The sequence below is a fragment of the Anopheles merus genome, chromosome 2L (genome assembly GCF_017562075.2).
Source record: "Anopheles merus strain MAF chromosome 2L, AmerM5.1, whole genome shotgun sequence".
Classification (NCBI taxonomy): domain Eukaryota; kingdom Metazoa; phylum Arthropoda; class Insecta; order Diptera; family Culicidae; genus Anopheles; species Anopheles merus.
The window spans coordinates 820,907-845,210 of NC_054083.1; the positions used below are offsets into that span (position 1 = coordinate 820,907).

Below are 24,304 nucleotides of genomic sequence, written 5' to 3' on the forward strand. Positions count from 1 at the left end.
TTTTGACTCGAAAATAAGCACAATACGAAAAGAGGAAGAAGAGAAACGTCATTCTCCATACAAAATGTATGGAATACCCGGGTATGCTGGTTGCCAACTTACGTGGTAAAGTTAAAAAAAAATCAAAATAAAATACTTACAGGCTGTTTAAAATTACCACTTATGCACCAAAAAATCATAAATTAAATGTTGGGAGGCTACGGAAAATTTCAGGTCAATAAATGCAATGAATCAAAAGTTATTGCAGTTCGAAGTTGAAAAAAATACCCGGGTATCCGGTTGCCAACTTAAAGGTTAAAGCGCTTTTGGCAACCCCCCCCCCCTTGGCTCCGATTTTGACAGATGGTTTTCCGCTTGTATATGTATTGATGGATTGTTTACGTTTTGCATGGTCAATATTTAGTGGAGATCAATTTGGATGAATATTTTAGTTTATTAGAACCAAGGTGTTATAAATGACAAGGTGAAGTTGTTCAGAGCAAAATGACATTTCTCGACTTGACATTTCTCTTCCGGGGGCTCCGGTATAAAAATCAGGGAGGGCTGGTGCGGGGTAATGAAATTTGTATGCAGAGAGTGACAGATGTCCCCCACAATGTCGCCCAGCAAAAGCGATAAAAATCAACCTTCTAAATACATTATCCTTGATTAGAACACAGCCCGTGATTTAAAATGGAAATTTTCCTTGGAGAACTTTAAGCGTTCGCCAAACGCGGAAAACTAACTGTCAGTTTTCTTCGTCGATTCTTCTTCCATCTAGCTGTCAAAACGGGCTTATAACTTGACCTGATATCTTTACGGTCCTTGGTCGATGGGCAAAGGTACCCTACCAGCATTAAACGGCTTTGAAGGCATTCAGAAGGCATTTAAGGCCTTAGTCGCCTTAGAAGGCGAATAAAGATTTCAACCGAAACTTTCACGGCTGAAACAGGATCTCTTCGAAATCTTTCAACTTTTTGATTCAACGAGAGCAGATAACTTGCCGCCATCTTAGCTTGTTTATATACTGATTTTGCACCCTCACTAATGTAACTGCCAACTAGAGTAGTGACAACGCTTTTAGTTCCGAACCGAGAAAGCGTGTGTTCAAATCCTAATTTTTATTATCTTTTTTCTGTGTTTATTTCTTTTTAAATTAATATTTTCTTGCTATAATTAGAACAAATCAAATTTATGTGAAGCGAAATTTTAAAAACACCTTTTTAAAAAACATAATAATGACTATGTTTACCCTTCACAATCAGGATGGGAGAAAAATGTATCTCATTTCTCCTTTTACTAGAGTTATCGAAATAAGTTTGATATATTAATACCTTTCAACGGGTTGGTCTTTAACAACCGAATAATGCAGACCATATTTAATAAAGTGAAATAGCTCAGAGCTTAACGTAAGAGAACATAACATGTAAATCGTGCTATCGAATCTCACGCACATATCTGGGAACACTACAACAGCGCAGTGCCGAAGACGCTTGTAAGGTTTTCTTTTGACATATGCAATTTCAAATTTCAAATTAAAAGCGAAATTTTTCAATGACATATTTCAAAGGCATTTAATTACTGCTAAATGCACTGCTGATCGCCTTCAATTCGCCGGCGATTATAAGGCGATTAGAAGGCATTTAACGGAATTTTGCGGGTAGGGTAGTCATTCAAACTTTCCGATTTTACGTACAAACGGCCGTAAATACAAACGGTACCGTTGCGCAAAAAGTTTTTTGATTGATTCAAATGATCATCAGCGAAGGCCTACCGGCTTTTTAATAAGAGCGGCATGTATGAAAATTGAGCAGAGTATAGCAAGTGCAAATATTCTTGCTCTTCGTATGTGTGGCTCTTCTCTTATCCCCTCAACTACACTCTCTCCATGTGTTGTCACGCTCCTTGTTTTATATCACTGTCCCTCTTTCTTTGTCACCGCTCATTATAGCATCCTCGCACTCCGTATGTGTTGCTGTTTGCTTCCTCCGTAGCTCCTTTGTTACTCCTCACCAAACGACCAAAACGCGATGAATGGGTAAAACTATGAACCTGAGATGGGGCCCTATCTCAGTACCCAAACTGGTACCCAACGGCAGACAATTTTGGACTTCTTTTTTGAGAGAGAGCAAAAAAGCTGATGCTCCTCCCTCTCTCCCCATTCTCTCATTAATATTGTTTATACGAGTTCTAGGAGAGGGAAAGGAGAGGAAATGTAGCAAGTGGTTTACTACATATAATTTAATGAGAGGGGAGACACCGTCACGCCAATATCGATATATAGGGTTTTGATATAGGGCGGTAGTGTTTGGTTAATCGGCGTTCCGTGTGGACCACGGATGTTTAATGGAAATACTCTGTATTTTTGCGTACAGTACCTCATTGCGACGGAACCATATAAATGTCATTGCGCGGTCGAATCAGCCCTACCAGCATTAAACGGCTTTGAAGGCATTCAGAAGGCATTTAAGGCCTTAGTCGCCTTAGAAGGCGAATAAAGATTTCAACCGAAACTTTCACGGCTGTAACGGGTTCTCTTCGAAATCTTTCAACTTTTTGATTCAAGGAGAACAGATAGCTTGCCGCCATCTTAGCTTGTTTATATACTGAATTTGCACCTGTACCAATGTAACTGCCAAATAGAGCAGTGACAACGCTTTTGGTTCCGAACCGAGAAAGCGTGTGTTCAAATCCAGATTTTTATGATCTTTTTTATGCGTTTATTTCTTTTTAAATTAATTTTTTCTTACTATAATTACTTTAAACAAAATTTATGTGAAGCGAAATTAAAATAATACCTTTAAAAAAAAAACATAATAATTACACTATGTTTACCGTTAATTATCAGGATGGGAGAAATATGTATCTCATTTTTCCTTTTATTTTAGTTATCGAAATGAGTTTGAAATATTATCACCTTTCAATGAGTTGGTCTTTAATAACCGAATAATGTAGATCATCTTTAATAAAGTGAAATAGCTCAGAGCTTAACGCAAGAGATCATAACACGTAAATCGTGCTATCGAATCTCACCGTATTAATACACGATGCGCAATCTCAGATTGCGCATATATTCGTTTTATCAAAATATATGTCGTTTCGCGTAGCCAACCCTGGGCTATAAACGTCATTTCCATACAATTTCAGATTGCGCCAAGATTGCGCATAAATTTTCAAGATCATATGTCCGAGATATATATTTTTTTTTTGACAGATAAATATATCAAACCGACCCGTTTGACAGATAAATATATGCGCAATCTGAGATTGCGCATCGTCTATTGCTACGGTCACGCTCATATCTGGGAACACTACAACAGTGCAGTGCTGAAGACGCTTGTAAGGTTTTCTTTTGACAGTTGCAATTTCAAATTTCAAATTAAAAGCGAAATTTTTCATTGACATATTTCAAAGGCATTTAATTACTGCTAAATGCACTGCTGATCGCCTTCAATTCGCCGGCGATTACAAGGCGATTAGAAGGCATTTAACGGAAATTTGCGGGTAGGAAGAAATCGCCCATCTCATCAATGGAACAAGGGAGTGCGAACGAGGGGGGAGAAGAGGAAGCACAGAGAAAAACGCTGCACATTCACTCATACATTCTTACAGCAGCAGGCAATTCGCGAGAACATGAAATCGGGAGAGTATATTTTAACGCTCGCGAATGAGTGCAAGCAGGTGCGGTATAGAAGATAGAGCAAGACATCTCAGTTTTTGTTCAAGCTAGGTCCAAAATGTTTCTTTGGGTCGCCATGGCATTCTCGCTCTCCTTATGTGTTGCTCTTCGCTTCCCCCTTTATTTAATTCCCCTCTCTTTGAATTAATAGAGCCTCTCGCCCGCCGAAACTTGTTACTCACACCCCAAGCACCGTAAAGATATCAGGTCAAGTTATAAGCCCGTTTTGACAGCTAGGTGGAAGAAGAATCGACGAAGAAAACTGACAGTTAGTTTTCCGCGTTTGGCGAACGCTTCAAGTTCTCGAAGGAAAATTTCCATTTTAAATCACGGGCTGTGTTCTAATAAACTAAAATATTCACCCAAATTGATCTCCACCAAATATTGACCATGCAAAACGTAAACACTCCATCAATACATATACAAGCGGAAAACCATCTGTCAAAATCGGAGCCCAGGGGGGGGATTCTGAACAAGATAGAATAAATTAAATAAGCATAAAATCTTTACTCTACACCACTTTTTCTTTGTTTTACTGCTCTGGTTCTCTTAATCACAAAACCTGCCGAACTATTGGCTGACAGCAAATCTGCCGAAAAAAAAGCACAGTTCATTTGATATTTTGAAAAATACGCAATGAAATGGTGTGAAACTTCTTATGTGAATAACAAATAAGGACACTTTCACTATAAAATTGTGTTTTGTGAAAATTTTTACCGCGTTTGTGCCGAATTTCACGTTTTTAGCTACCCTGCCGAAAATAGGTACACTGCCGAAAACTGGTACAGTTACCCTACATAGTTTTTCACCCTCACTACGACACATCAACCAAAACAGCCATTGGAAATCACACGCAAACATCAACAAATGATCGAATTACCTGCTGTCATTCCGTTTTCATTTTTCTGCAGCACGGTTGTCAAATTGTTCGGGATAAGCCCACCTGTATAATAAACCCACTTTGATCTTTACGGTCCTTGGCTGTCATTTTATACGTGCAAAAATTGTTGAAGCTCTTAGTCTGAACTATCAAGAGGTTTCTCTACGATTATAAATAACAAGAAAACGTAAAGAATGGCGAGTACAGTTTCAATTAAAGCCAATGCTGAACATTCAACAATTCTTGGAAAGAGGTATGTCACTCATCAGATCGACGGATTTAAGGTTAATTCTTGAATTTACTTATTAGATTAGGATACTGTGAAGCTTGCTCTGCGAATGCAGCCAAATACACTTGTCCTCGTTGTGATGTAAAAACATGTAGCATGGAGTGTCTGAATATTCACAAAGCCGAACTGAAATGTAATGGCATTCGAGACCGTACAAAATACATTCCGCTAGTGAAAATGACCAAAATGGATCTCATGAACGATTATTACTTTCTGGAAGATTGTACGAAATTCGTTCAGAACCGCAAACGCGATCAAAGAAAACGTTTCACTTGTCTCCAAAAAAATCTTCCAATTCACATGATGCGTCTTCAACAAGCTGCTTTAGATCGCGGGATTGCACTTAAGTTTATGTTGCAAAATTTCAGCAAACGGCAAAAAAATACATCCTATTTGGATTTTAAAAGTGAAAAAATATTTTGGCGTATTGAATGGTGTTTCCCCCAGACCAATGAAAACTATGTGTATATCGACAAACATATATGCGAAGACTCAAAACTTTGTGACATAGTAGACACATATTTACAACCCTCATCGAAACACATCATCCCCGGTGTCAACAAACTGGCAAATTATCAAGCACGAGGCGTAGCAGGAGTCTCATTACTTCTTAAAGCGGAAGGAGTTCAACAGAGTTACGATCGAGTAACACTGCTGAACATTCACGATACGCTTCGCGAATCTTTACAAGGTAAAACTATTGTGGAATATCCGACAATTTATGTGGTGTTGAATGATCAGCTCGACCAGTTCCACATCATCGATAGTGATGATGATCTGAAACACGAAATATGCCATATCAACCATATTCTACATAGATGTAGTGGAGTGCAACCTTATAATGGTGGTTGTTTAATTAATGCGAAGAATGAACGCAAGAACCGTAGCAAGAGGATAAATTTTTTCAGCTTTGAAATGTTGCCGAATGACTCTTCAGATTCAGACGATGCAACATTGAATGAGCATTTCAAAGCGACTTAAATCGTAACCAATTGATTTGAAAAAAAAAAAAAACTGCAGTTTAATTTCATTTAATTCATTAGGATGAGAATTGATTGTTTGGTGATAGAATTAATCCTTAAACATCTTAGTTTGTTTCCAATTATGACATCCTAAGTGTGAACTGTGTGTTCCATCTATTTTACACAATAGTCGTTATGAGTATAGGTTTGTAATAAATAATATAATCTGAAACTGAATTACTGCATTGGTTATTCATGTTGTACTGGATTACCTATGCCTGAATTGCCAGTTTTACGCAGGGAGAGCGTATGGGAGAGCGTAAACTTCCTGTCAAAAGATAATAGGGTTGTATGCAAGGTGGAATGTATAATGAGGTGTAGTTAACCGTAGAGTTGGCAACCAGATTTACACACGTAAGTTGGCAACCGGCATACCCGGGTATTCCACACGTTTTGATGTGAAAAATTCAGGATTTTCATAGGTAAACAATGCTTTCTATATTTTAATGCTGTAAGCAAGTAATGCCGACCATATATTCTCTTCTATTTCATTTATTCATTAAGTTTTTTCATTTTTTTGATAAAAATCAAATTGAAATTTGGAATCGCTTGATTTTGACTCGAAAATAAGCACAATACGAAAAGAGGAAGAAGAGAAACGTCATTCTCCATACAAAATGTATGGAATACCCGGGTATGCTGGTTGCCAACTTACGTGGTAAAGTTAAAAAAAAATCAAAATAAAATACTTACAGGCTGTTTAAAATTACCACTTATGCACCAAAAAATCATAAATTAAATGTTGGGAGGCTACGGAAAATTTCAGGTCAATAAATGCAATGAATCAAAAGTTATTGCAGTTCGAAGTTGAAAAAAATACCCGGGTATCCGGTTGCCAACTTAAAGGTTAAAGCGCTTTTGGCAACCCCCCCCCCCCTTGGCTCCGATTTTGACAGATGGTTTTCCGCTTGTATATGTATTGATGGATTGTTTACGTTTTGCATGGTCAATATTTAGTGGAGATCAATTTGGATGAATATTTTAGTTTATTAGAACCAAGGTGTTATAAATGACAAGGTGAAGTTGTTCAGAGCAAAATGACATTTCTCGACTTGACATTTCTCTTCCGGGGGCTCCGGTATAAAAATCAGGGAGGGCTGGTGCGGGGTAATGAAATTTGTATGCAGAGAGTGACAGATGTCCCCCACAATGTCGCCCAGCAAAAGCGATAAAAATCAACCTTCTAAATACATTATCCTTGATTAGAACACAGCCCGTGATTTAAAATGGAAATTTTCCTTGGAGAACTTTAAGCGTTCGCCAAACGCGGAAAACTAACTGTCAGTTTTCTTCGTCGATTCTTCTTCCATCTAGCTGTCAAAACGGGCTTATAACTTGACCTGATATCTTTACGGTCCTTGGTCGATGGGCAAAGGTACCCTACCAGCATTAAACGGCTTTGAAGGCATTCAGAAGGCATTTAAGGCCTTAGTCGCCTTAGAAGGCGAATAAAGATTTCAACCGAAACTTTCACGGCTGAAACAGGATCTCTTCGAAATCTTTCAACTTTTTGATTCAACGAGAGCAGATAACTTGCCGCCATCTTAGCTTGTTTATATACTGATTTTGCACCCTCACTAATGTAACTGCCAACTAGAGTAGTGACAACGCTTTTAGTTCCGAACCGAGAAAGCGTGTGTTCAAATCCTAATTTTTATTATCTTTTTTCTGTGTTTATTTCTTTTTAAATTAATATTTTCTTGCTATAATTAGAACAAATCAAATTTATGTGAAGCGAAATTTTAAAAACACCTTTTTAAAAAACATAATAATGACTATGTTTACCCTTCACAATCAGGATGGGAGAAAAATGTATCTCATTTCTCCTTTTACTAGAGTTATCGAAATAAGTTTGATATATTAATACCTTTCAACGGGTTGGTCTTTAACAACCGAATAATGCAGACCATATTTAATAAAGTGAAATAGCTCAGAGCTTAACGTAAGAGAACATAACATGTAAATCGTGCTATCGAATCTCACGCACATATCTGGGAACACTACAACAGCGCAGTGCCGAAGACGCTTGTAAGGTTTTCTTTTGACATATGCAATTTCAAATTTCAAATTAAAAGCGAAATTTTTCAATGACATATTTCAAAGGCATTTAATTACTGCTAAATGCACTGCTGATCGCCTTCAATTCGCCGGCGATTATAAGGCGATTAGAAGGCATTTAACGGAATTTTGCGGGTAGGGTAGTCATTCAAACTTTCCGATTTTACGTACAAACGGCCGTAAATACAAACGGTACCGTTGCGCAAAAAGTTTTTTGATTGATTCAAATGATCATCAGCGAAGGCCTACCGGCTTTTTAATAAGAGCGGCATGTATGAAAATTGAGCAGAGTATAGCAAGTGCAAATATTCTTGCTCTTCGTATGTGTGGCTCTTCTCTTATCCCCTCAACTACACTCTCTCCATGTGTTGTCACGCTCCTTGTTTTATATCACTGTCCCTCTTTCTTTGTCACCGCTCATTATAGCATCCTCGCACTCCGTATGTGTTGCTGTTTGCTTCCTCCGTAGCTCCTTTGTTACTCCTCACCAAACGACCAAAACGCGATGAATGGGTAAAACTATGAACCTGAGATGGGGCCCTATCTCAGTACCCAAACTGGTACCCAACGGCAGACAATTTTGGACTTCTTTTTTGAGAGAGAGCAAAAAAGCTGATGCTCCTCCCTCTCTCCCCATTCTCTCATTAATATTGTTTATACGAGTTCTAGGAGAGGGAAAGGAGAGGAAATGTAGCAAGTGGTTTACTACATATAATTTAATGAGAGGGGAGACACCGTCACGCCAATATCGATATATAGGGTTTTGATATAGGGCGGTAGTGTTTGGTTAATCGGCGTTCCGTGTGGACCACGGATGTTTAATGGAAATACTCTGTATTTTTGCGTACAGTACCTCATTGCGACGGAACCATATAAATGTCATTGCGCGGTCGAATCAGCCCTACCAGCATTAAACGGCTTTGAAGGCATTCAGAAGGCATTTAAGGCCTTAGTCGCCTTAGAAGGCGAATAAAGATTTCAACCGAAACTTTCACGGCTGTAACGGGTTCTCTTCGAAATCTTTCAACTTTTTGATTCAAGGAGAACAGATAGCTTGCCGCCATCTTAGCTTGTTTATATACTGAATTTGCACCTGTACCAATGTAACTGCCAAATAGAGCAGTGACAACGCTTTTGGTTCCGAACCGAGAAAGCGTGTGTTCAAATCCAGATTTTTATGATCTTTTTTATGCGTTTATTTCTTTTTAAATTAATTTTTTCTTACTATAATTACTTTAAACAAAATTTATGTGAAGCGAAATTAAAATAATACCTTTAAAAAAAAAAAACATAATAATTACACTATGTTTACCGTTAATTATCAGGATGGGAGAAATATGTATCTCATTTTTCCTTTTATTTTAGTTATCGAAATGAGTTTGAAATATTATCACCTTTCAATGAGTTGGTCTTTAATAACCGAATAATGTAGATCATCTTTAATAAAGTGAAATAGCTCAGAGCTTAACGCAAGAGATCATAACACGTAAATCGTGCTATCGAATCTCACCGTATTAATACACGATGCGCAATCTCAGATTGCGCATATATTCGTTTTATCAAAATATATGTCGTTTCGCGTAGCCAACCCTGGGCTATAAACGTCATTTCCATACAATTTCAGATTGCGCCAAGATTGCGCATAAATTTTCAAGATCATATGTCCGAGATATATATTTTTTTTTTGACAGATAAATATATCAAACCGACCCGTTTGACAGATAAATATATGCGCAATCTGAGATTGCGCATCGTCTATTGCTACGGTCACGCTCATATCTGGGAACACTACAACAGTGCAGTGCTGAAGACGCTTGTAAGGTTTTCTTTTGACAGTTGCAATTTCAAATTTCAAATTAAAAGCGAAATTTTTCATTGACATATTTCAAAGGCATTTAATTACTGCTAAATGCACTGCTGATCGCCTTCAATTCGCCGGCGATTACAAGGCGATTAGAAGGCATTTAACGGAAATTTGCGGGTAGGAAGAAATCGCCCATCTCATCAATGGAACAAGGGAGTGCGAACGAGGGGGGAGAAGAGGAAGCACAGAGAAAAACGCTGCACATTCACTCATACATTCTTACAGCAGCAGGCAATTCGCGAGAACATGAAATCGGGAGAGTATATTTTAACGCTCGCGAATGAGTGCAAGCAGGTGCGGTATAGAAGATAGAGCAAGACATCTCAGTTTTTGTTCAAGCTAGGTCCAAAATGTTTCTTTGGGTCGCCATGGCATTCTCGCTCTCCTTATGTGTTGCTCTTCGCTTCCCCCTTTATTTAATTCCCCTCTCTTTGAATTAATAGAGCCTCTCGCCCGCCGAAACTTGTTACTCACACCCCAAGCACCGTAAAGATATCAGGTCAAGTTATAAGCCCGTTTTGACAGCTAGGTGGAAGAAGAATCGACGAAGAAAACTGACAGTTAGTTTTCCGCGTTTGGCGAACGCTTCAAGTTCTCGAAGGAAAATTTCCATTTTAAATCACGGGCTGTGTTCTAATAAACTAAAATATTCACCCAATACGCAATAATATGGTGGTGTGTAGTGTTGGATAAAGTAGAACAATTCAGTGTGCTGTGCGCACACGCACATTACCCTAACTATGCTGTGCGCACTGAGCGCACAGTGTGCACTTCAAACCAGTGCGCCCATATAACAATGGGGAATTATTTCTATGGCAAACGGGGTGCGAGGTAGCGAGAAACAGGTTGCGACGAGCGAGAGGCTCTGTTAATTCAGAGAGAGGGGAATGAAATAAAGGGGGAAGCGAAGAGCAACACATAAGGAGAGCGAGAATGCCATGGCGAGAAGTAACAAATGATGAGGAAGAAATAGAAGAAGCTATGGAGGAAGCAAACAGCAACACATACGGAGAGCGAGGATGCTATAATGAGCGGTGACAAAGAAAGAGAAAGAGTGATATAAAACAAGGAGCGTGACAACACATGGAGAGAGTGTAGCTAAGGGGATAAGAGAAGAGCCACACATACGAAGAGCAAGAATATTTGCGCTTGCTATAGCTTGCTCAATTTTCATACATGCCGCTCTTATCAAAAAGCCGGTAGGTCTTCGCTGATGATCGTTTGAATCAATCAAAAAACTTTTTGCGCAACGGTACCGTTTGTATTTACGGCCGTTTTGTACGTAAAATCGGAAAGTTTGAATGACTAGCTTTGCCCATCGACGCATTCGCCTGGAACCGTCCGAAGCCATCCGCAACCGTCACGAGCTGTTTGGAATCGGCTTCGGATGGATCCAACGAATACGACGGCTGAAGTTACCGACTAACGCAACCGGCCAGTCCTGGTCGGCTACAACAGATGACACCAAACATTACCGAGATTGCATCTACCTTTCACAACTTGCGATTATTGTGGAGTAATTCGGTAGCGATTGCGGTGTTTTTACAAATTTATCCATCGCTAGTAGCTTGGCCCTAAATGGCCTCATTCATGATTCTCAGATGGAGAAGAAAACAAAGACAAATTGACTTGCGAGCGCGCTAGGGTTTTTCTTCTCGAGACCTTCTGGCGAACTCAAAGAATCCTTTCGATCTCCAAGACTCGCTCGGCCACTTATTTTGCGTAGAGATTAATGGCAAGAAACAAGAACGCATTGAATAGTATTTTGTTCACTCATAGCGTAGGCAGGTACGTGCAACCAAGATAGCCGAAAACATTGACGATGGATCCAACACAACGCCGGTAAAGTATGAAAACCTAAATGATTACGCTCTTCCTCCAATATTCTCTTCAATCACAGCAAAGAAACGCAGCGAAAAAAAACGTGCGAGAGAAACGAAGATCCGCCCTCAGATTAAAAGCCACAACGCACCAAGAACAACTGTGCACAATACACACATAAATACAAATACAGAGCGAACAGAGCGGATACAGGTACAAGCCACGCACGGCCGTGGCCCCACCCCCTTTTTTCGCAAACCGCCGTTTGCATATGACGTCATATTCACCAAACCTCTTGTTTTGCTGAAATCAAGAGGTTTTGAGGTGAATTTGTGGTGAAAATTGTTATATGGGACGCGAATTCGCAGTATTTTTCGCAGAAAAAAACACATAAAGGTCAACATATGAAACATCCGGAATCTTACGAAGGGAAATTCATAGCAAATGTGCTTTTCTCACTAGTTTAAACTATCAGTTACCCAAGTGCCACAAATCCACTAAACGACCACTAAACGGCTTCTAAACGACTCAAGTTCTCTACCTAAACGGAATATAGAAAGACTTCGTTTAGCAGACGCCAAACGACTCATGCATTCTAAAAATAGCAAAAAAGCTGGTGGCGCTATCTGTTGGTGGGATACCCCAACCAGTTGAGCTTCATCGCTTGGAGGAGAGCTTTCTCATTTCCTCTGTACTGTTGTATGGTTTCGCATTGAAGTTATGCATCGCTAGAACTAGAACGGCGATACGATTGTTTAAATACTAAACTCCAACGGAAACCACCAGCATTGAAGCAAGTGAGATTTGAGCAATGGTCATTGGTGTTGATACCCACGTATCTAACCACACGACCATTTATATAGATTTTTGCTCAGAAAGTTAGAAGGCTATATAGGTCATAATAAAATGCAACTTGTCGAAATACATTGCAAGAAAAGGATAGCAATATAATGATGAGTTGTAATACGCCATCTATTGATCAAACCAATGAAGCTGTGGAGCTTTCATTTTTTTTCTATGGATATTCAATTTTCCAGTCGTTTAAGCTTAATCTGTGGCGCTTGGGTAGCGGTCAACGAATCGTTTGTATTTTGGAAACAACCTGATATTTGTAATATGAACATACTCAGATTGTTTATCAAGGAATCTGCGACTTTATATCACGCTGAAAAGATTTGTTTATAAAAGTTGTAGAAATATAAAGAATTCATTTGTATTTACATAGTAATAAAATAAAAATAAAGTTATTAAAAAACATTAACAAGTCTGAGTTTTTATCCTTTTCATACCACTTATATTATAAAACACATAGCTTGAATGCCATATAAATTACTATCAAATTACCCAAAAATATAACACAAACAAAATTAAAATTATTCCAGCTACTGCTCCTTTGACGTACAGCGATTTGCGGTTCAAATATGAAGCATCCTTCTTGTACTTCTGAGAGAGCATCGATAAATTTTGTGTTTTGGTATCCAGTTCAGATAGAACAGTCCCGCGTTGCAAAACATCATCAATATTTTGTACCTGGACAATCAATGAATTAGAAAATTGAAATTTCGCTGTTAGGGCCATGGCAACGCTGACCCGATGCGATTTTATAAGATTAGATCTATCTGGGATTTGACAGATAACGTCGGACGTGCGATTTCATAGTACAACGGATTCAATTTTTTTTATTTCGTCGGATTGTAATCCCATTTTATCTGTGAACGTAATCATGTAGGACATGTAAGAAGAACATCAATTTTTTTTAATGGTTTAATGATCTTAATACATCCAAATAATTGCAAAATAAACCAAAAAAGCGTTTGAAAGCAGCGTCTGAGAAAATCACATCCGATGAGCGTTGCCACGGCCCTTTTAGGAACACATTTTTAAAATTGAATTGTACGTACCATAATCCTTTGCACATCTTGTAACTGATTATTTATAGCATTTATATTTCTTCTACGATCGGTAAGGTTTTTCCGGGCTTTCTGAATATAAATATCAAATTCAATAAAAGCGTACGGTCTAGTCACTGTATTTACTCTCCTTCCATAGTTACTGTGAAATTCCTGGGCGATATCTTCCAGATAGTTGAAAGCGATTCGTTTAGAAAACACCTTGTCGCACATAACTAAATAGCAAACATCATGTTCGATGAAATAACTAAAACGAATGTTAATTACTAGGTTTAAGTTCCCCAAAACTGAAATATATTCAAAAACTCACTGAAACAAATAAGGCCCGGTTTCTATGCTGCATCGGGTTGGTGAGTTGGGTCCCAGTTTTCGAAACAGCAATTTAGCTTGATTTTGATACTCCAATATGCTTCGGCCGGACTGCAATACAACGAACGAATCTGATAAATAAATGACACAATAATACATAAGTATTTTGGTTCACCTGTTCATCTTCCTGCATAGTTCCCACGAGCGGAAGGCCGTCTACAAAGCGTGCAATCATCGTCATGAGGGCCATTCTCTAGACTTATTCACTTCAAGCGGTTTGCACTCAAACAAAAATATAATGCAAGGTAACATCCACGTCACCTTAAAAACAAATCAATCCATAATTGACGCAGCGAACCAATCAAGATGCATTAAGAAGATCAGGTGGTAGAACCCAAGGACTGTGTAGGAACGGGGTCATATATTACCGCTTTAACAGAGTGACCAGATTATTTTTGCGGTTTTCGGTAGGCGCATCAAAGTTTTATCGGTGGTTTTCGGTAGGAGTTAAAGATTTTTTCGGTAGTTTTCGGTAGGCTTTGAAGTGTTGAGTGTTGAGCAGAGGGGGGGGGGGGGGGGGGGGTGTCAAAAATGGAAGCTAATCTGTCCAATGAAGAGCAGTACGAGAAAATATCATCTTTCATTTATTTAAAGGAGATAGTTTAGATTTGGTTCATAGCGGTCACATGAGGCCTTTCTGAAGTGTCGATCTGTAAATTGTACTAGGAAACTTAACCCAACAAATGATTGGGACGCTCTAGAAGCAATCGAACGCGACATCGAACATGAAAAATATATGGGATTTTACATTTTCGATGTGATAACCCACAATTCAAACATGTGAAGTCCTATACATGTTTCATGTTCGATGTCGTGTTCTATTGCTGCTAGACAATTCGACAAATTTTATATGCAATTTGACATTGCATATAAAATTTGATCAGCCCGTTCGATTTCGTTCCTAAATATATTAAAGTCTACTTCGATTATACGGCTACTTCGTTTACACCCCCTCTCGATCGTTCAACCCAAGTTTCTTCCTCAAGACTTAGAAGCTGGTTGATTCAAATGCTTTATTGGAATGTAGCTTCGGAAGAGTTCGAATCAATTTCATTACCTTCAATCCAACATCCTGTAACAATCCCAAGAATTGCCTCAACAAACCAGGAAGAGCTTCAGGCAGTTTTCAATGAAGAAATGCTACTTTAAAATCAGGGCTTGATGTTAACGATTCACCTTTGATAGCTTTCTTCCTAATTTCACAATTATAACGACTTACATTTGCGCTGAGTTTTGAAGTTATCGGTTCTTCCCTTTAGCCACTTTCTTTTTCACGTATTCCTTTAACGCTTAATATTTCAAAATCTTCCTCATTATTCTCTTCAATATCGACTAAATTTTGATGCACTTGCAAACCGTTGGCAGCATTATCTTTTCCGACCATTTCCCCCTCTTGCTGAAAACGGTCATTGTCCCGCTGTTCACGAAAGGGGAATTTTACTTTTCGATTTTCAGAACCACAAGTGTCGTTATCCAATGAGATAAAGGCCAATTCTTGATTTTCTTTATATGGTTGTCGGCATGCGTCGCAAAAATGTGTCGATTTTCGATCGCGACCGTCTACCATCCAGTTTTGCATCACCATGCCTGTAGCTTGAAATCGAAAATATTCATTACGAGGCTTTAGTGTACTCACCGCTGTCATACACATATTTGCAGATCGTCTCGTTTGTAACTGCAACTTTAGCTCATAAAGATTTTATTTCATATGAGCAACGCCAATTACATCCTTCTCTAGCTTCATTAGGGCTATTTGAAAGCCATCTTCACGAGTGAAAAGGGCATCGAAAACCAGCAAGCGTCATTTTCTTTACTGAAACTACCCGTCAAACATTGCGAGGGTTGGGAGTGGTATCATCTGCTCGAAATCATAAGGTCATTAAATAATCTTTATTTTTCACACATAAGTTTTTATTGTTCAGGTGTTATTCGCCGAAAAGATTACTTCTCAAATTTTTGTGGATTTTTGCCAAATAAAATCTCAAAATGTAGGTGTTTAGTAAGCTATAATTTTCAATGTTATACCTGCTCTCGGGGTGCTATTATTATAACTGCTAAAACTAGGGGTGAAAAAATTACCAAGGCTCGCAAGCTCTTTAATGCGAGGGCTCTGGGGCGGTGAACTTGTATGGCGTGCGAGCCCTCGCGCGCCCTCGCAAATCGCTGTCAATTGCAAGGCGGGTAAGTTCCCAAATAGCCAGAATTGCTTAAGCAGCTCATTTTGGCACGCTAAAGATCGCTGCTCTAATTCGCCTTTTGCAGTAGATAAACAGCATCAAAGTTCTATGTGGGTCTTTCAAACAGCGCCTAAGCAGCTTCCTTATGCCACGATGCCAGGGATTATTTGTCTTTGTGTTTTATTTTCAAGCAAGCGTCATCGATGAAATAAACAACAAGATTTTTTTCGTTTAAACACATGTGTATATTTTTAAATCCTTTGTATTGATGAATTACACAAAATTTTACACAATTTACTGATAATTCACAATCACTTCGTTCAATATTCATTCTTCAATTAACGAATCTAACTTGTGCAGCAGCAATGAGATTATTGCCGGCGTCCGTCTTTGACACTTTGACAAGAGCCACCTTGAACCCATGTCATGCATAAAAAAGCTATAAAGTTCCACCAAGTTCGGTACGCTTTCTTAACAAGCCTTCAAGTTCCACCATGAACTCTACACATAGTGCTAATCAGCCGCAAAGTTCCAAAGAGTACCATGTGCCTGTTAAAAAGCTCCATAGTTCCGCAAAGTACCGTCTATCTCTTAATCAGCCACAAAGTACGACATCGGAACGATTTTTCGTTAAACAGCCCTAAATCAGCTATAAAGTACGAGCTGGCTATTTTTGATTACTTGACCAAAAATGAGTTTATGGACTAGGTGGGCCTAGGCAGCTTTCTAAAATTTTTGCGCGTAACATTATTGCTGGCAAAAAGTATGGATTTTTACAGCTAGCACAAATTTGTTGCCGGCCAAAATCAAACCAATTTGATTTTTGTATGGCAACATTTTGTATTCACCTTGGTCATAGTAATCAGGTGTTTGAACCCAAATAACCAAATCGGCCTTAATCCCAAGATGGAATGTATAATGAGGTGTAGTTATAGCGCTTTTGGCGATCTCCCTCCTGGGCTCCGATTTTGACAGATGGTTTCCGCTTGTATATGTATTGATGAATTGTTTACGTTTTGCATGGTCAATATTTGGTGGAGATCAATTTGGGTGAATATTTTAGTTTATTAGAACACAGCCCGTGATTTAATATGGAAATTTTCCTTCGAGAACTTGAAGCGTTCGCCAAACGCGGAAAACTAATTGTCAGTTTTCTTCGTCGATTCTTTTTCCACCTAGCTGTCAAAACGGGCTTATAACTTGACCTGATATCTTAACGGTCCTTGCTTAGGCCTGTGTCTGTGCTCCATTGGATGCAATTTTATCGGAAGGCCTGTCAAAATTTTATATGGGATTTGACAGATAACGTTGGACGTGCGATTTCGTCGTACGACGGAATCAAAAAAAATTGATTTCGTCGGACGCCGCATCCGATTTTATCGGTCAAACTAAATGTGTGGTGTTTTGTAGGAACAATCTCAACTACATTTTTCGTAATCGTTATATCATTAAAATCATCCAAACAATCGCAATATTCTACGAAAAAGCGTTTGACAGCACGTGCGATAAAATCACATGCGATGGAGCACAGACACGGGACTTAATCCACTGTAAAACCACTTCAAACCCTCGTGGGTTTGTGGTGGTCGATTCAGTCGTTAACCCACCAAATTTTTACTTAATCCACTGTAAAACCACTTCAAACCCACGTGGGTTTGTGGTGGTCGATTCAGTCGTTAACCCACCAAATTTTAGAACAATCGGAGCTGCTAGTTCCGATCCGATGTATTTATCTTGCCCACCCTTAACCCACCTTTTCCAAAAATGCTTTGAGGAAAAGTTTTGTCAAGGGTTGGCTTAGGTTATTATGCTGGACAGGATTTTAACTCCTCGGTTGTTTAAATTCATTCACTTACATCACTGCTCTTCAACTTCAGTAATAATAATAGTCTATGAACTAAGCACTGACCAGCGAAATGGAAGAGTTCATTCGCAAGTAAACAAACACACATATACACACATACATAAAACATGTTTGTTTTACAACAAACCAACTTAAACACACACGTTTAATTGCTTCCTTTGCACAATTAACCCAAGCGCCACAGATTAAGCTTAAACGACTGGAAAATTGAATATCCATAGAAAAAAAATGAAAGCTCCACAGCTTCATTGGTTTGATCAATAGATGGCGTATTACAACTCATCATTATATTGCTATCCTTTTCTTGCAATGTGTTTCGACAAGTTGCATTTTATTATGACCTATATAGCCTTCTAACTTTCTGAGCAAAAATCTATATAAATGGTCGTGTGGTTAGATACGTGGGTATCAACACCAATGACCATTGCTCAAATCTCACTTGCTTTAGTGCTGGTGGTTTCCGTTGGAGTTTAGTATTTAAACAATCGTATCGCCGTTCTAGTTCTAGCGATGCATAACTTCAATGCGAAACCATACAACAGTACAGAGGAAATGAGAAAGCTCTCCTCCAAGCGATGAAGCTCAACTGGTTGGGGTATCCCACCAACAGATAGCGCCACCAGCTTTTTTGCTATTTTTAGAATGCATGAGTCGTTTGGCGTCTGCTAAACGAAGTCTTTCTATATTCCGTTTAGGTAGAGAACTTGAGTCGTTTAGAAGCCGTTTAGTGGTCGTTTAGTGGATTTGTGGCACTTGGGAAATAACATTTTAACACAGGTGAAACATGTTGAGCAAACAAATTTCCCGTGCATAAAAATCTGATTTCAAAAACATTGAAGTGGCTGCTTCTGTGGCCGTGTGGCTTAACCCACCAAACTGATAGTTTTTTACAATATCAATAAACGATGCACAATCTCAGATTGCGCATATATTTATCTGTCAAACGGATCGGTTTGATATATTTATCTGTCAAAAAAAAAAATTATATATCTCGGACATATAATCTTGAAAATTTATGCGCAATCCTGGCCCAATCTGAAATTGTATGGAAATGACGTTTATAGCTCAGGGTTGGCTACGCGAATTGACAAATATTTTGATAAAACGATAATATGCGCAATCTGAGATTGCGCATCGTGTATTGATACGGTCAGGGCGATGGCAACGCTGATCGAATGAGATTAATATGGCCTGTGTCTGTGCTCCATCGCATGCGATTTTATCGCACGTGCTGTCAAACGCTTTTTCGTATTATTTTTCGATTATTTGGATGATTTTAATATTTTAACGATTACGAAAAATTAAGTTGAGATTGTTACACAAAACACCACACATTTAGTTTGACAGATAAAATCGGATGCGGTGTCCGACGAAATTAAAATGTTTTGATTCCGTCGTACGACGAAATCGCACCACCGACAAACCGACGTGACACTGGCGTTACAAAAGTGTCTCACAAAAAGTACTGTCATTTGCATGTGAGGTGATCACTTCTGTCAAAGTAAGCTCTGTTCACTGCTGCTTCGATGTAAACAACTTTTGTGAATACAAATTACGAAGGAATTGTGAGGCATGATTTTGTGAGAATTATTGAACAAAACACCCAGGAAAATTATTTTATAACTTTCCAAATCAATCCAAAAGACGTAAGAAGTAATTAAAACAATGCGCATTGGAATTTGCGGAGAAAAACAAAAAGGGGATTTAGCAGTTCCTCCTTTGTGTCACTGTAGTAAGCGAATCATTACAGAGATGGCGCTAGTGTTTAACGTATTTTATTTGAAATAAGGAGACAACTTTTGAAGCTAATTTTGTTCGAAGTGTCATGTCGGTTTGTCGGTGATCGCACGTCCTACGTTATCTGTCAAATCTCATATAAAATTTTGACAGGCCTTCCGATAAAATCGCATGTGAAAAAGCGTTGCCACGGCCCTCAAAAAAGGTTATGTCCAAGGTCTGTGTAGCAATGAGGTCTTAGGGCGGTGGCAACGCTTATCCGATGCGATTTTATCGGACGCTTCTGTCAAACGCTATTTCGGCTCATATTGCGAAAATTTGAATGGTTTAACCATTATAAAAAATAATTTCATATTGTTCCTACATAACCTGCATGATTACATTGACAGATAAAATCGGATGCGACGATCCGACGGAATCAAAAATTTTTGATTCCGTCGTACGACGAAATCGCACGTCCGACGTTATCTGTCAAATCCCATATAAATTTCGTCCGATAAAATCGCATCGGATGAGCGCTGCCACGGGCCTTAGCCAAAATCGGATTGGCCATCTTGGATGCCATTTGACAGCAGAAAGCCCTTATCATTCATCATTCCCTAAAAACTTTACTATTACTACAGACATACTTACTGTTGTGGACAGACCGCTGCCTCATCCTGAGGGCTCACTGTTGACAGCAGGGCTGTCATCCTGTGACGTCCTCAGTGAGGATCGCGGCGCGAGCAGGGCCAGTCGTCCTCTCCCCGCATTGTGTTGTGTATATTATTTATTACCTGTGTTTATCGTACCCATACCAAAGATAGGAATAAAACACATATTCTGTTTGTGCCGTACACCACCGTCTACTATGTTTCATTTGTGCAAACACAACACTTACTCTTCCTGTATAATGTATGAATCAATTAACATTTTTCTTGCAATGACTAAATCGATTTATCATTTTAATTACAAGTAAAATTAAAATCGAAACGAGCAAGGTGTGTTTATTTACCAGGTGAATTATTAGCACGTTTGACAGGCGCCATCATTGAGTATTGTTATGTCAAAACACTTACAATTTTCTACACCTCCCTCCAGCTCTTCTCGATTTTAATACCAGAGCACCCAGTATTGTTATGTCAAGTCGTGAAATGTCAATTTGCTCTGAAGCACTTCACCTCCTAATATCCATACACCTTGGAAACGTAGATGTCAAACTACCTATAACGAACTTATGGCTACTTGTCAAATAGTTCTACATTACGGGGCCTCGTTCCTAAACAGTCCTTGACCTTCCCAGTCTAATAGGGCCACGGATAGTTAATCTCGGGATACGCCTGCATATGGTGTTAGAATGATCATATTTAAGAATGTTCATGAGAATAACATGTTGATAAGAGAATTTTGATAAGAGGCAGTCGAAAAAACACAACACATTTACAAGGTTCAAAGATTTTACGAGCTCTGTCCAATCAATCGTTAATCATATAATGCGTCTTGAATTTTTTACTCGATTTTAATAGGTTATTTCCATTGCTATAGCTAAAAACATTATTGCTACATTTCATGTTTCGTATTGCTGATTTTACTGTGAGGCGGAGAAAAATGATGGATATAATTACATGTGAAACGGCTTCGATTTCTTTGTTGCATATTTCTAGCGTTAAATCGCACATATTGTCAACAATGAAAGGTTCCAACGTTTCATCTATTCTAGACGAGAGCTACGAGGTAAGCATTATCTTGAGGATCTTAGAAGTACGTATTTTAAAGTATATTCTTGTTACAGAATGCAATTTCTTCATTAAACTCATTACAATCCAACTCCAGCGTTCTTCAAGATTCAATTCTTCGAAAGCATAGTGAAGACAATAAGCATATAAACGACACGCTCAAGTACTTGTTGCGTGTTGGTGTTTCCATGGATCATTTGAACAAACTTGCTGTGATTCACGTGTCTGGAACAAAGGGAAAGGTAATACTTTGGGTTATGTTTCTTTCCAATGTTATTTTAATGATTTTGATGCTTTCATTTGTCATCAACACAGGGATCTACTTGTGCTATGATAGAATCAATATTGAGGTCAAATGGTTATCGTACCGGATTTTTTAGTTCGCCGCATTTAGTTTCGGTTAAAGAACGCGTTCGACTTAACGGAATGCCTCTATCGAGAGATAAATTTCGTTTATATTTTTGGAGAATTTATAAACAATTACTTGCATATCGAGAGCATAGCAGAGATATGCCATCATATTTTTGTTTCTTGACAATTTTGGCCTTGGATGTGTTTCTACGAGAAAGTGTTGATGTGTGCGTCATTGAGGTGGGCATCGGAGGTAGATATGACTGTACGAATGTTTTACCTAAAACTGGTACCGTAGGTATAACTTCCCTTGGTTTGGAGCACACAAAACTGCTAGGCAATACATTAGAAGAAATTGCATGGCAGAAAGCCGGTATAATAAAACGTGGCTCTGACGTGTTTTCAGTTGTTCAACCCTCAGAGTGTATGGAAATTATAAGGGAAGAATGTCGTAAGTTAAAGGTTTGTTTCATGACCAAATGATAATGGAATAACATTTCTACAATACATCTTTGTTGTACTTTTTTTTATTTTTTGAACAGGCAAATCTGTTTGTCGTACCATCAGAATTAAAAGCATACCAGTGGGCTAAGAAACCCGCATTGATTAACGAATCGTGTGATATCCTTGATATTCTTGAATTGAACACCTCATTAGCTATTCAGATAGCAACAAATTGGATGAACAAGAATCTTTCCGAAATGTCGCAAGAAAACATACCATCAATTGTTACAGAACAAACAGTGGAAGGCATTGACCGCTGTTTCTGGCCGGGAAGGTTACAGAGGATACTGTATGATACAAAAAAGACACTTTATCTCGATGGAGCACATACGTTAGAAAGCATACATTTATGTGCCCGATGGTATAAAATGAAATCCGATAGGTAAGGTTGCAAATTGAGCATCAAAGATAAAAATTTCCTAATGTTATTTAACGTTTTCAGCCAATACAAACGACTCCTGATTTTTAACACCACTGGAGACAGAGACTCAGTAAAGCTACTTTGTACTCTTTCGTCTATGATCAAATTCGACGCTGCATTTTTTACTCCTAGTGTTCCTCGCGATACAGTGACGTGCGTAGATGCTATAAATCATAATTTTCCATTCGAGCTTCAATTACAGCGGTGCAGACAAAATTATGAATATTGGAATCAGACAATTCAACATAAAAAGGGGTACCTACATGAATCAATTGAATCTGTTTTCAAGCAAATCGATGAAGACTTTGTATTTAAAGGTGAAACCTGCGATATATTAATTACTGGTTCGATTCATTTGATAGGAGCCGCATTCGTAGCTCTAAATTTAGAGAGATTTATGTATACATCTACTACAAAATAAAAATTCTTGTGGTAACGAATGAATTCAAATAATCGTTGGATAAAAAACTAAACAAGAAATAATCATCCGATTTCAGTAAATAACCTGATTTCTGCAAAAAAGAAGGGAAAAATTGAGAAATGCAGTAACACATGAATCATCTGGGCGGCTTGTCCCTGCATCCATGCCCAAATAACATGAGAGCATTACTTTCAGCGATTTATGTATGAAGGCGTTACTGCTCATTGACTGCTCATAGCACTGCTCGATAGCAGTCCTTGAGAGCTAAAATCGTGTTACATTCTATCTAAGCTCAATGAAAGCTCAAGCGTTACCTAGCGGGTGTTTGAACCACAGTATAACACTATGAATTGTTCGGATGTAAACAAAAACACACACTTTTTTTAAAATTTCGATGCACGTTGTCCAGTACAACGATAACACATAATTTATGTATCTAAAATTAATACTTACACGCCATAATATTGTTGAGAGAAGGTTGAGCGAGAGAAACGGAACTCAGGGTGAGTGACTTACGCCACATCATATTAAGAGATGATGTTTGTTCCACGCACTCACTCGTGTACATTCCTTTGAATAAATCAGATCAGTGAATTAAGTCCGAGTCGGTGTGTTCTGTGTCCGTTCAATTTCTCATTCGTTTAATCATATGATATATCACATCCGCCTAACCAGCAGCTTATGGGCCCAGTACTCTCGTAATAAATCAAGTTATAGTGATATAGTGACGTTATCTATCGATATAGTGACTATTTTATAATGGAAAAAGTGAACGTAGAAAAACTAAACGACCAGAACTATGGTATCTAGAAATTCAAGATGCGTCTCCTTCTTACAAGAGAAAAGCTGTTCGATGTCGTGACTAATCCCAAGCCTGAAAATGCTAATGCTACCTGGATCTCGAACGACGAGAAGGCGCAGAATGCCACTGGGTTAGCGCTGGAAGATTTACAACTAATACATGTGATGCAAGCCACATCGTCCAAGGAGATGTGGGACGGCTTGAAGGGATACCACGAACGAGCATTATTTTCTTCAAAAATACATACAATGCGCCAAATTTTCGCTGCCCGTATGTCGGAAGGTGACAACATAACAAGAAATAAAGGATCCATCGTTCGTTGCTCTTACGCTTTCTAGCTTGCTCAAATCATACGACGGCTTGATCACTGCTTTAAAAAGTCGACCAGACGAAGATCTGACGGTCGATTTTGTGACTGGTAAGCTATTGGACGAGGGGCGG

At 38.6% G+C, this 24,304-nt stretch overlaps 3 protein-coding genes across 9 annotated transcripts; 2 read left to right on the plus strand and 1 right to left on the minus strand.

Moving 5' to 3' along the window:
• Nucleotides 1-4,384: 4,384 nt before the first annotated feature.
• On the plus strand, nt 4,385-6,026 carry LOC121592023 (box C/D snoRNA protein 1-like). Its single transcript, XM_041913228.1, has 2 exons — nt 4,385-4,791; nt 4,848-6,026. Exons 1-2 carry the CDS (start codon nt 4,733-4,735, stop codon nt 5,806-5,808), a joined length of 1,020 nt encoding a protein of 339 aa, XP_041769162.1. The 5' UTR covers nt 4,385-4,732; the 3' UTR covers nt 5,809-6,026.
• Nucleotides 6,027-12,872: 6,846 nt separating this feature from the next.
• On the minus strand, nt 12,873-14,158 carry LOC121592028 (vesicle-trafficking protein SEC22b-B). The gene is made up of 4 exons (XM_041913236.1): nt 13,987-14,158; nt 13,813-13,922; nt 13,494-13,749; nt 12,873-13,122 (listed from the first exon to the last, which is right to left on the minus strand). The coding sequence occupies exons 1-4, from the start codon at nt 14,059-14,061 to the stop codon at nt 12,928-12,930; spliced, it is 636 nt and encodes a 211-aa protein (XP_041769170.1). The 5' UTR covers nt 14,062-14,158; the 3' UTR covers nt 12,873-12,927.
• A 6,204-nt stretch (nt 14,159-20,362) lies between these two features.
• On the plus strand, nt 20,363-23,084 carry LOC121592019 (folylpolyglutamate synthase, mitochondrial). 7 transcript variants are annotated; one of them, XM_041913219.1, is made up of 6 exons: nt 20,363-20,543; nt 21,293-21,362; nt 21,421-21,606; nt 21,680-22,177; nt 22,258-22,601; nt 22,662-23,084. In XM_041913219.1, exons 1-6 carry the CDS (start codon nt 20,500-20,502, stop codon nt 23,059-23,061), a joined length of 1,542 nt encoding a protein of 513 aa, XP_041769153.1. In that variant the 5' UTR covers nt 20,363-20,499; the 3' UTR covers nt 23,062-23,084. The 7 variants fall into 7 exon arrangements, with proteins under 7 accessions (XP_041769153.1, XP_041769156.1, XP_041769154.1 ...); XM_041913220.1 differs by lacking the exon at nt 20,363-20,543 and adding an exon at nt 20,706-20,979; XM_041913221.1 differs by lacking the exon at nt 20,363-20,543 and adding an exon at nt 20,707-21,075.
• Nucleotides 23,085-24,304: the final 1,220 nt, after the last annotated feature.

Excerpts from the sequence above, each read along its gene's own strand:
- LOC121592023 (XM_041913228.1), top strand. The coding sequence starts at position 4,733 with ATGGCGAGTACAGTTTCAATTAAAGCCAATGCTGAACATTCAACAATT. Across the intron at positions 4,792-4,847 it reads TCAACAATTCTTGGAAAGAG|ATTAGGATACTGTGAAGCTT; the intron begins GTATGTCACTCA and ends TTTACTTATTAG.
- LOC121592028 (XM_041913236.1), bottom strand. The coding sequence starts at position 14,061 with ATGGCCCTCATGACGATGATTGCACGCTTTGTAGACGGCCTTCCGCTC. Across the intron at positions 13,923-13,986 it reads CTATGCAGGAAGATGAACAG|TCCGGCCGAAGCATATTGGA; the intron begins GTGAACCAAAAT and ends GTTGTATTGCAG. Across the intron at positions 13,750-13,812 it reads ACCGGGCCTTATTTGTTTCA|TTATTTCATCGAACATGATG; the intron begins GTGAGTTTTTGA and ends CATTCGTTTTAG.
- LOC121592019 (XM_041913215.1), top strand. The coding sequence starts at position 21,198 with ATGTTTCGTATTGCTGATTTTACTGTGAGGCGGAGAAAAATGATGGAT. Across the intron at positions 22,178-22,257 it reads AAGAATGTCGTAAGTTAAAG|GCAAATCTGTTTGTCGTACC; the intron begins GTTTGTTTCATG and ends TTTTTTGAACAG. Across the intron at positions 22,602-22,661 it reads TATAAAATGAAATCCGATAG|CCAATACAAACGACTCCTGA; the intron begins GTAAGGTTGCAA and ends TAACGTTTTCAG.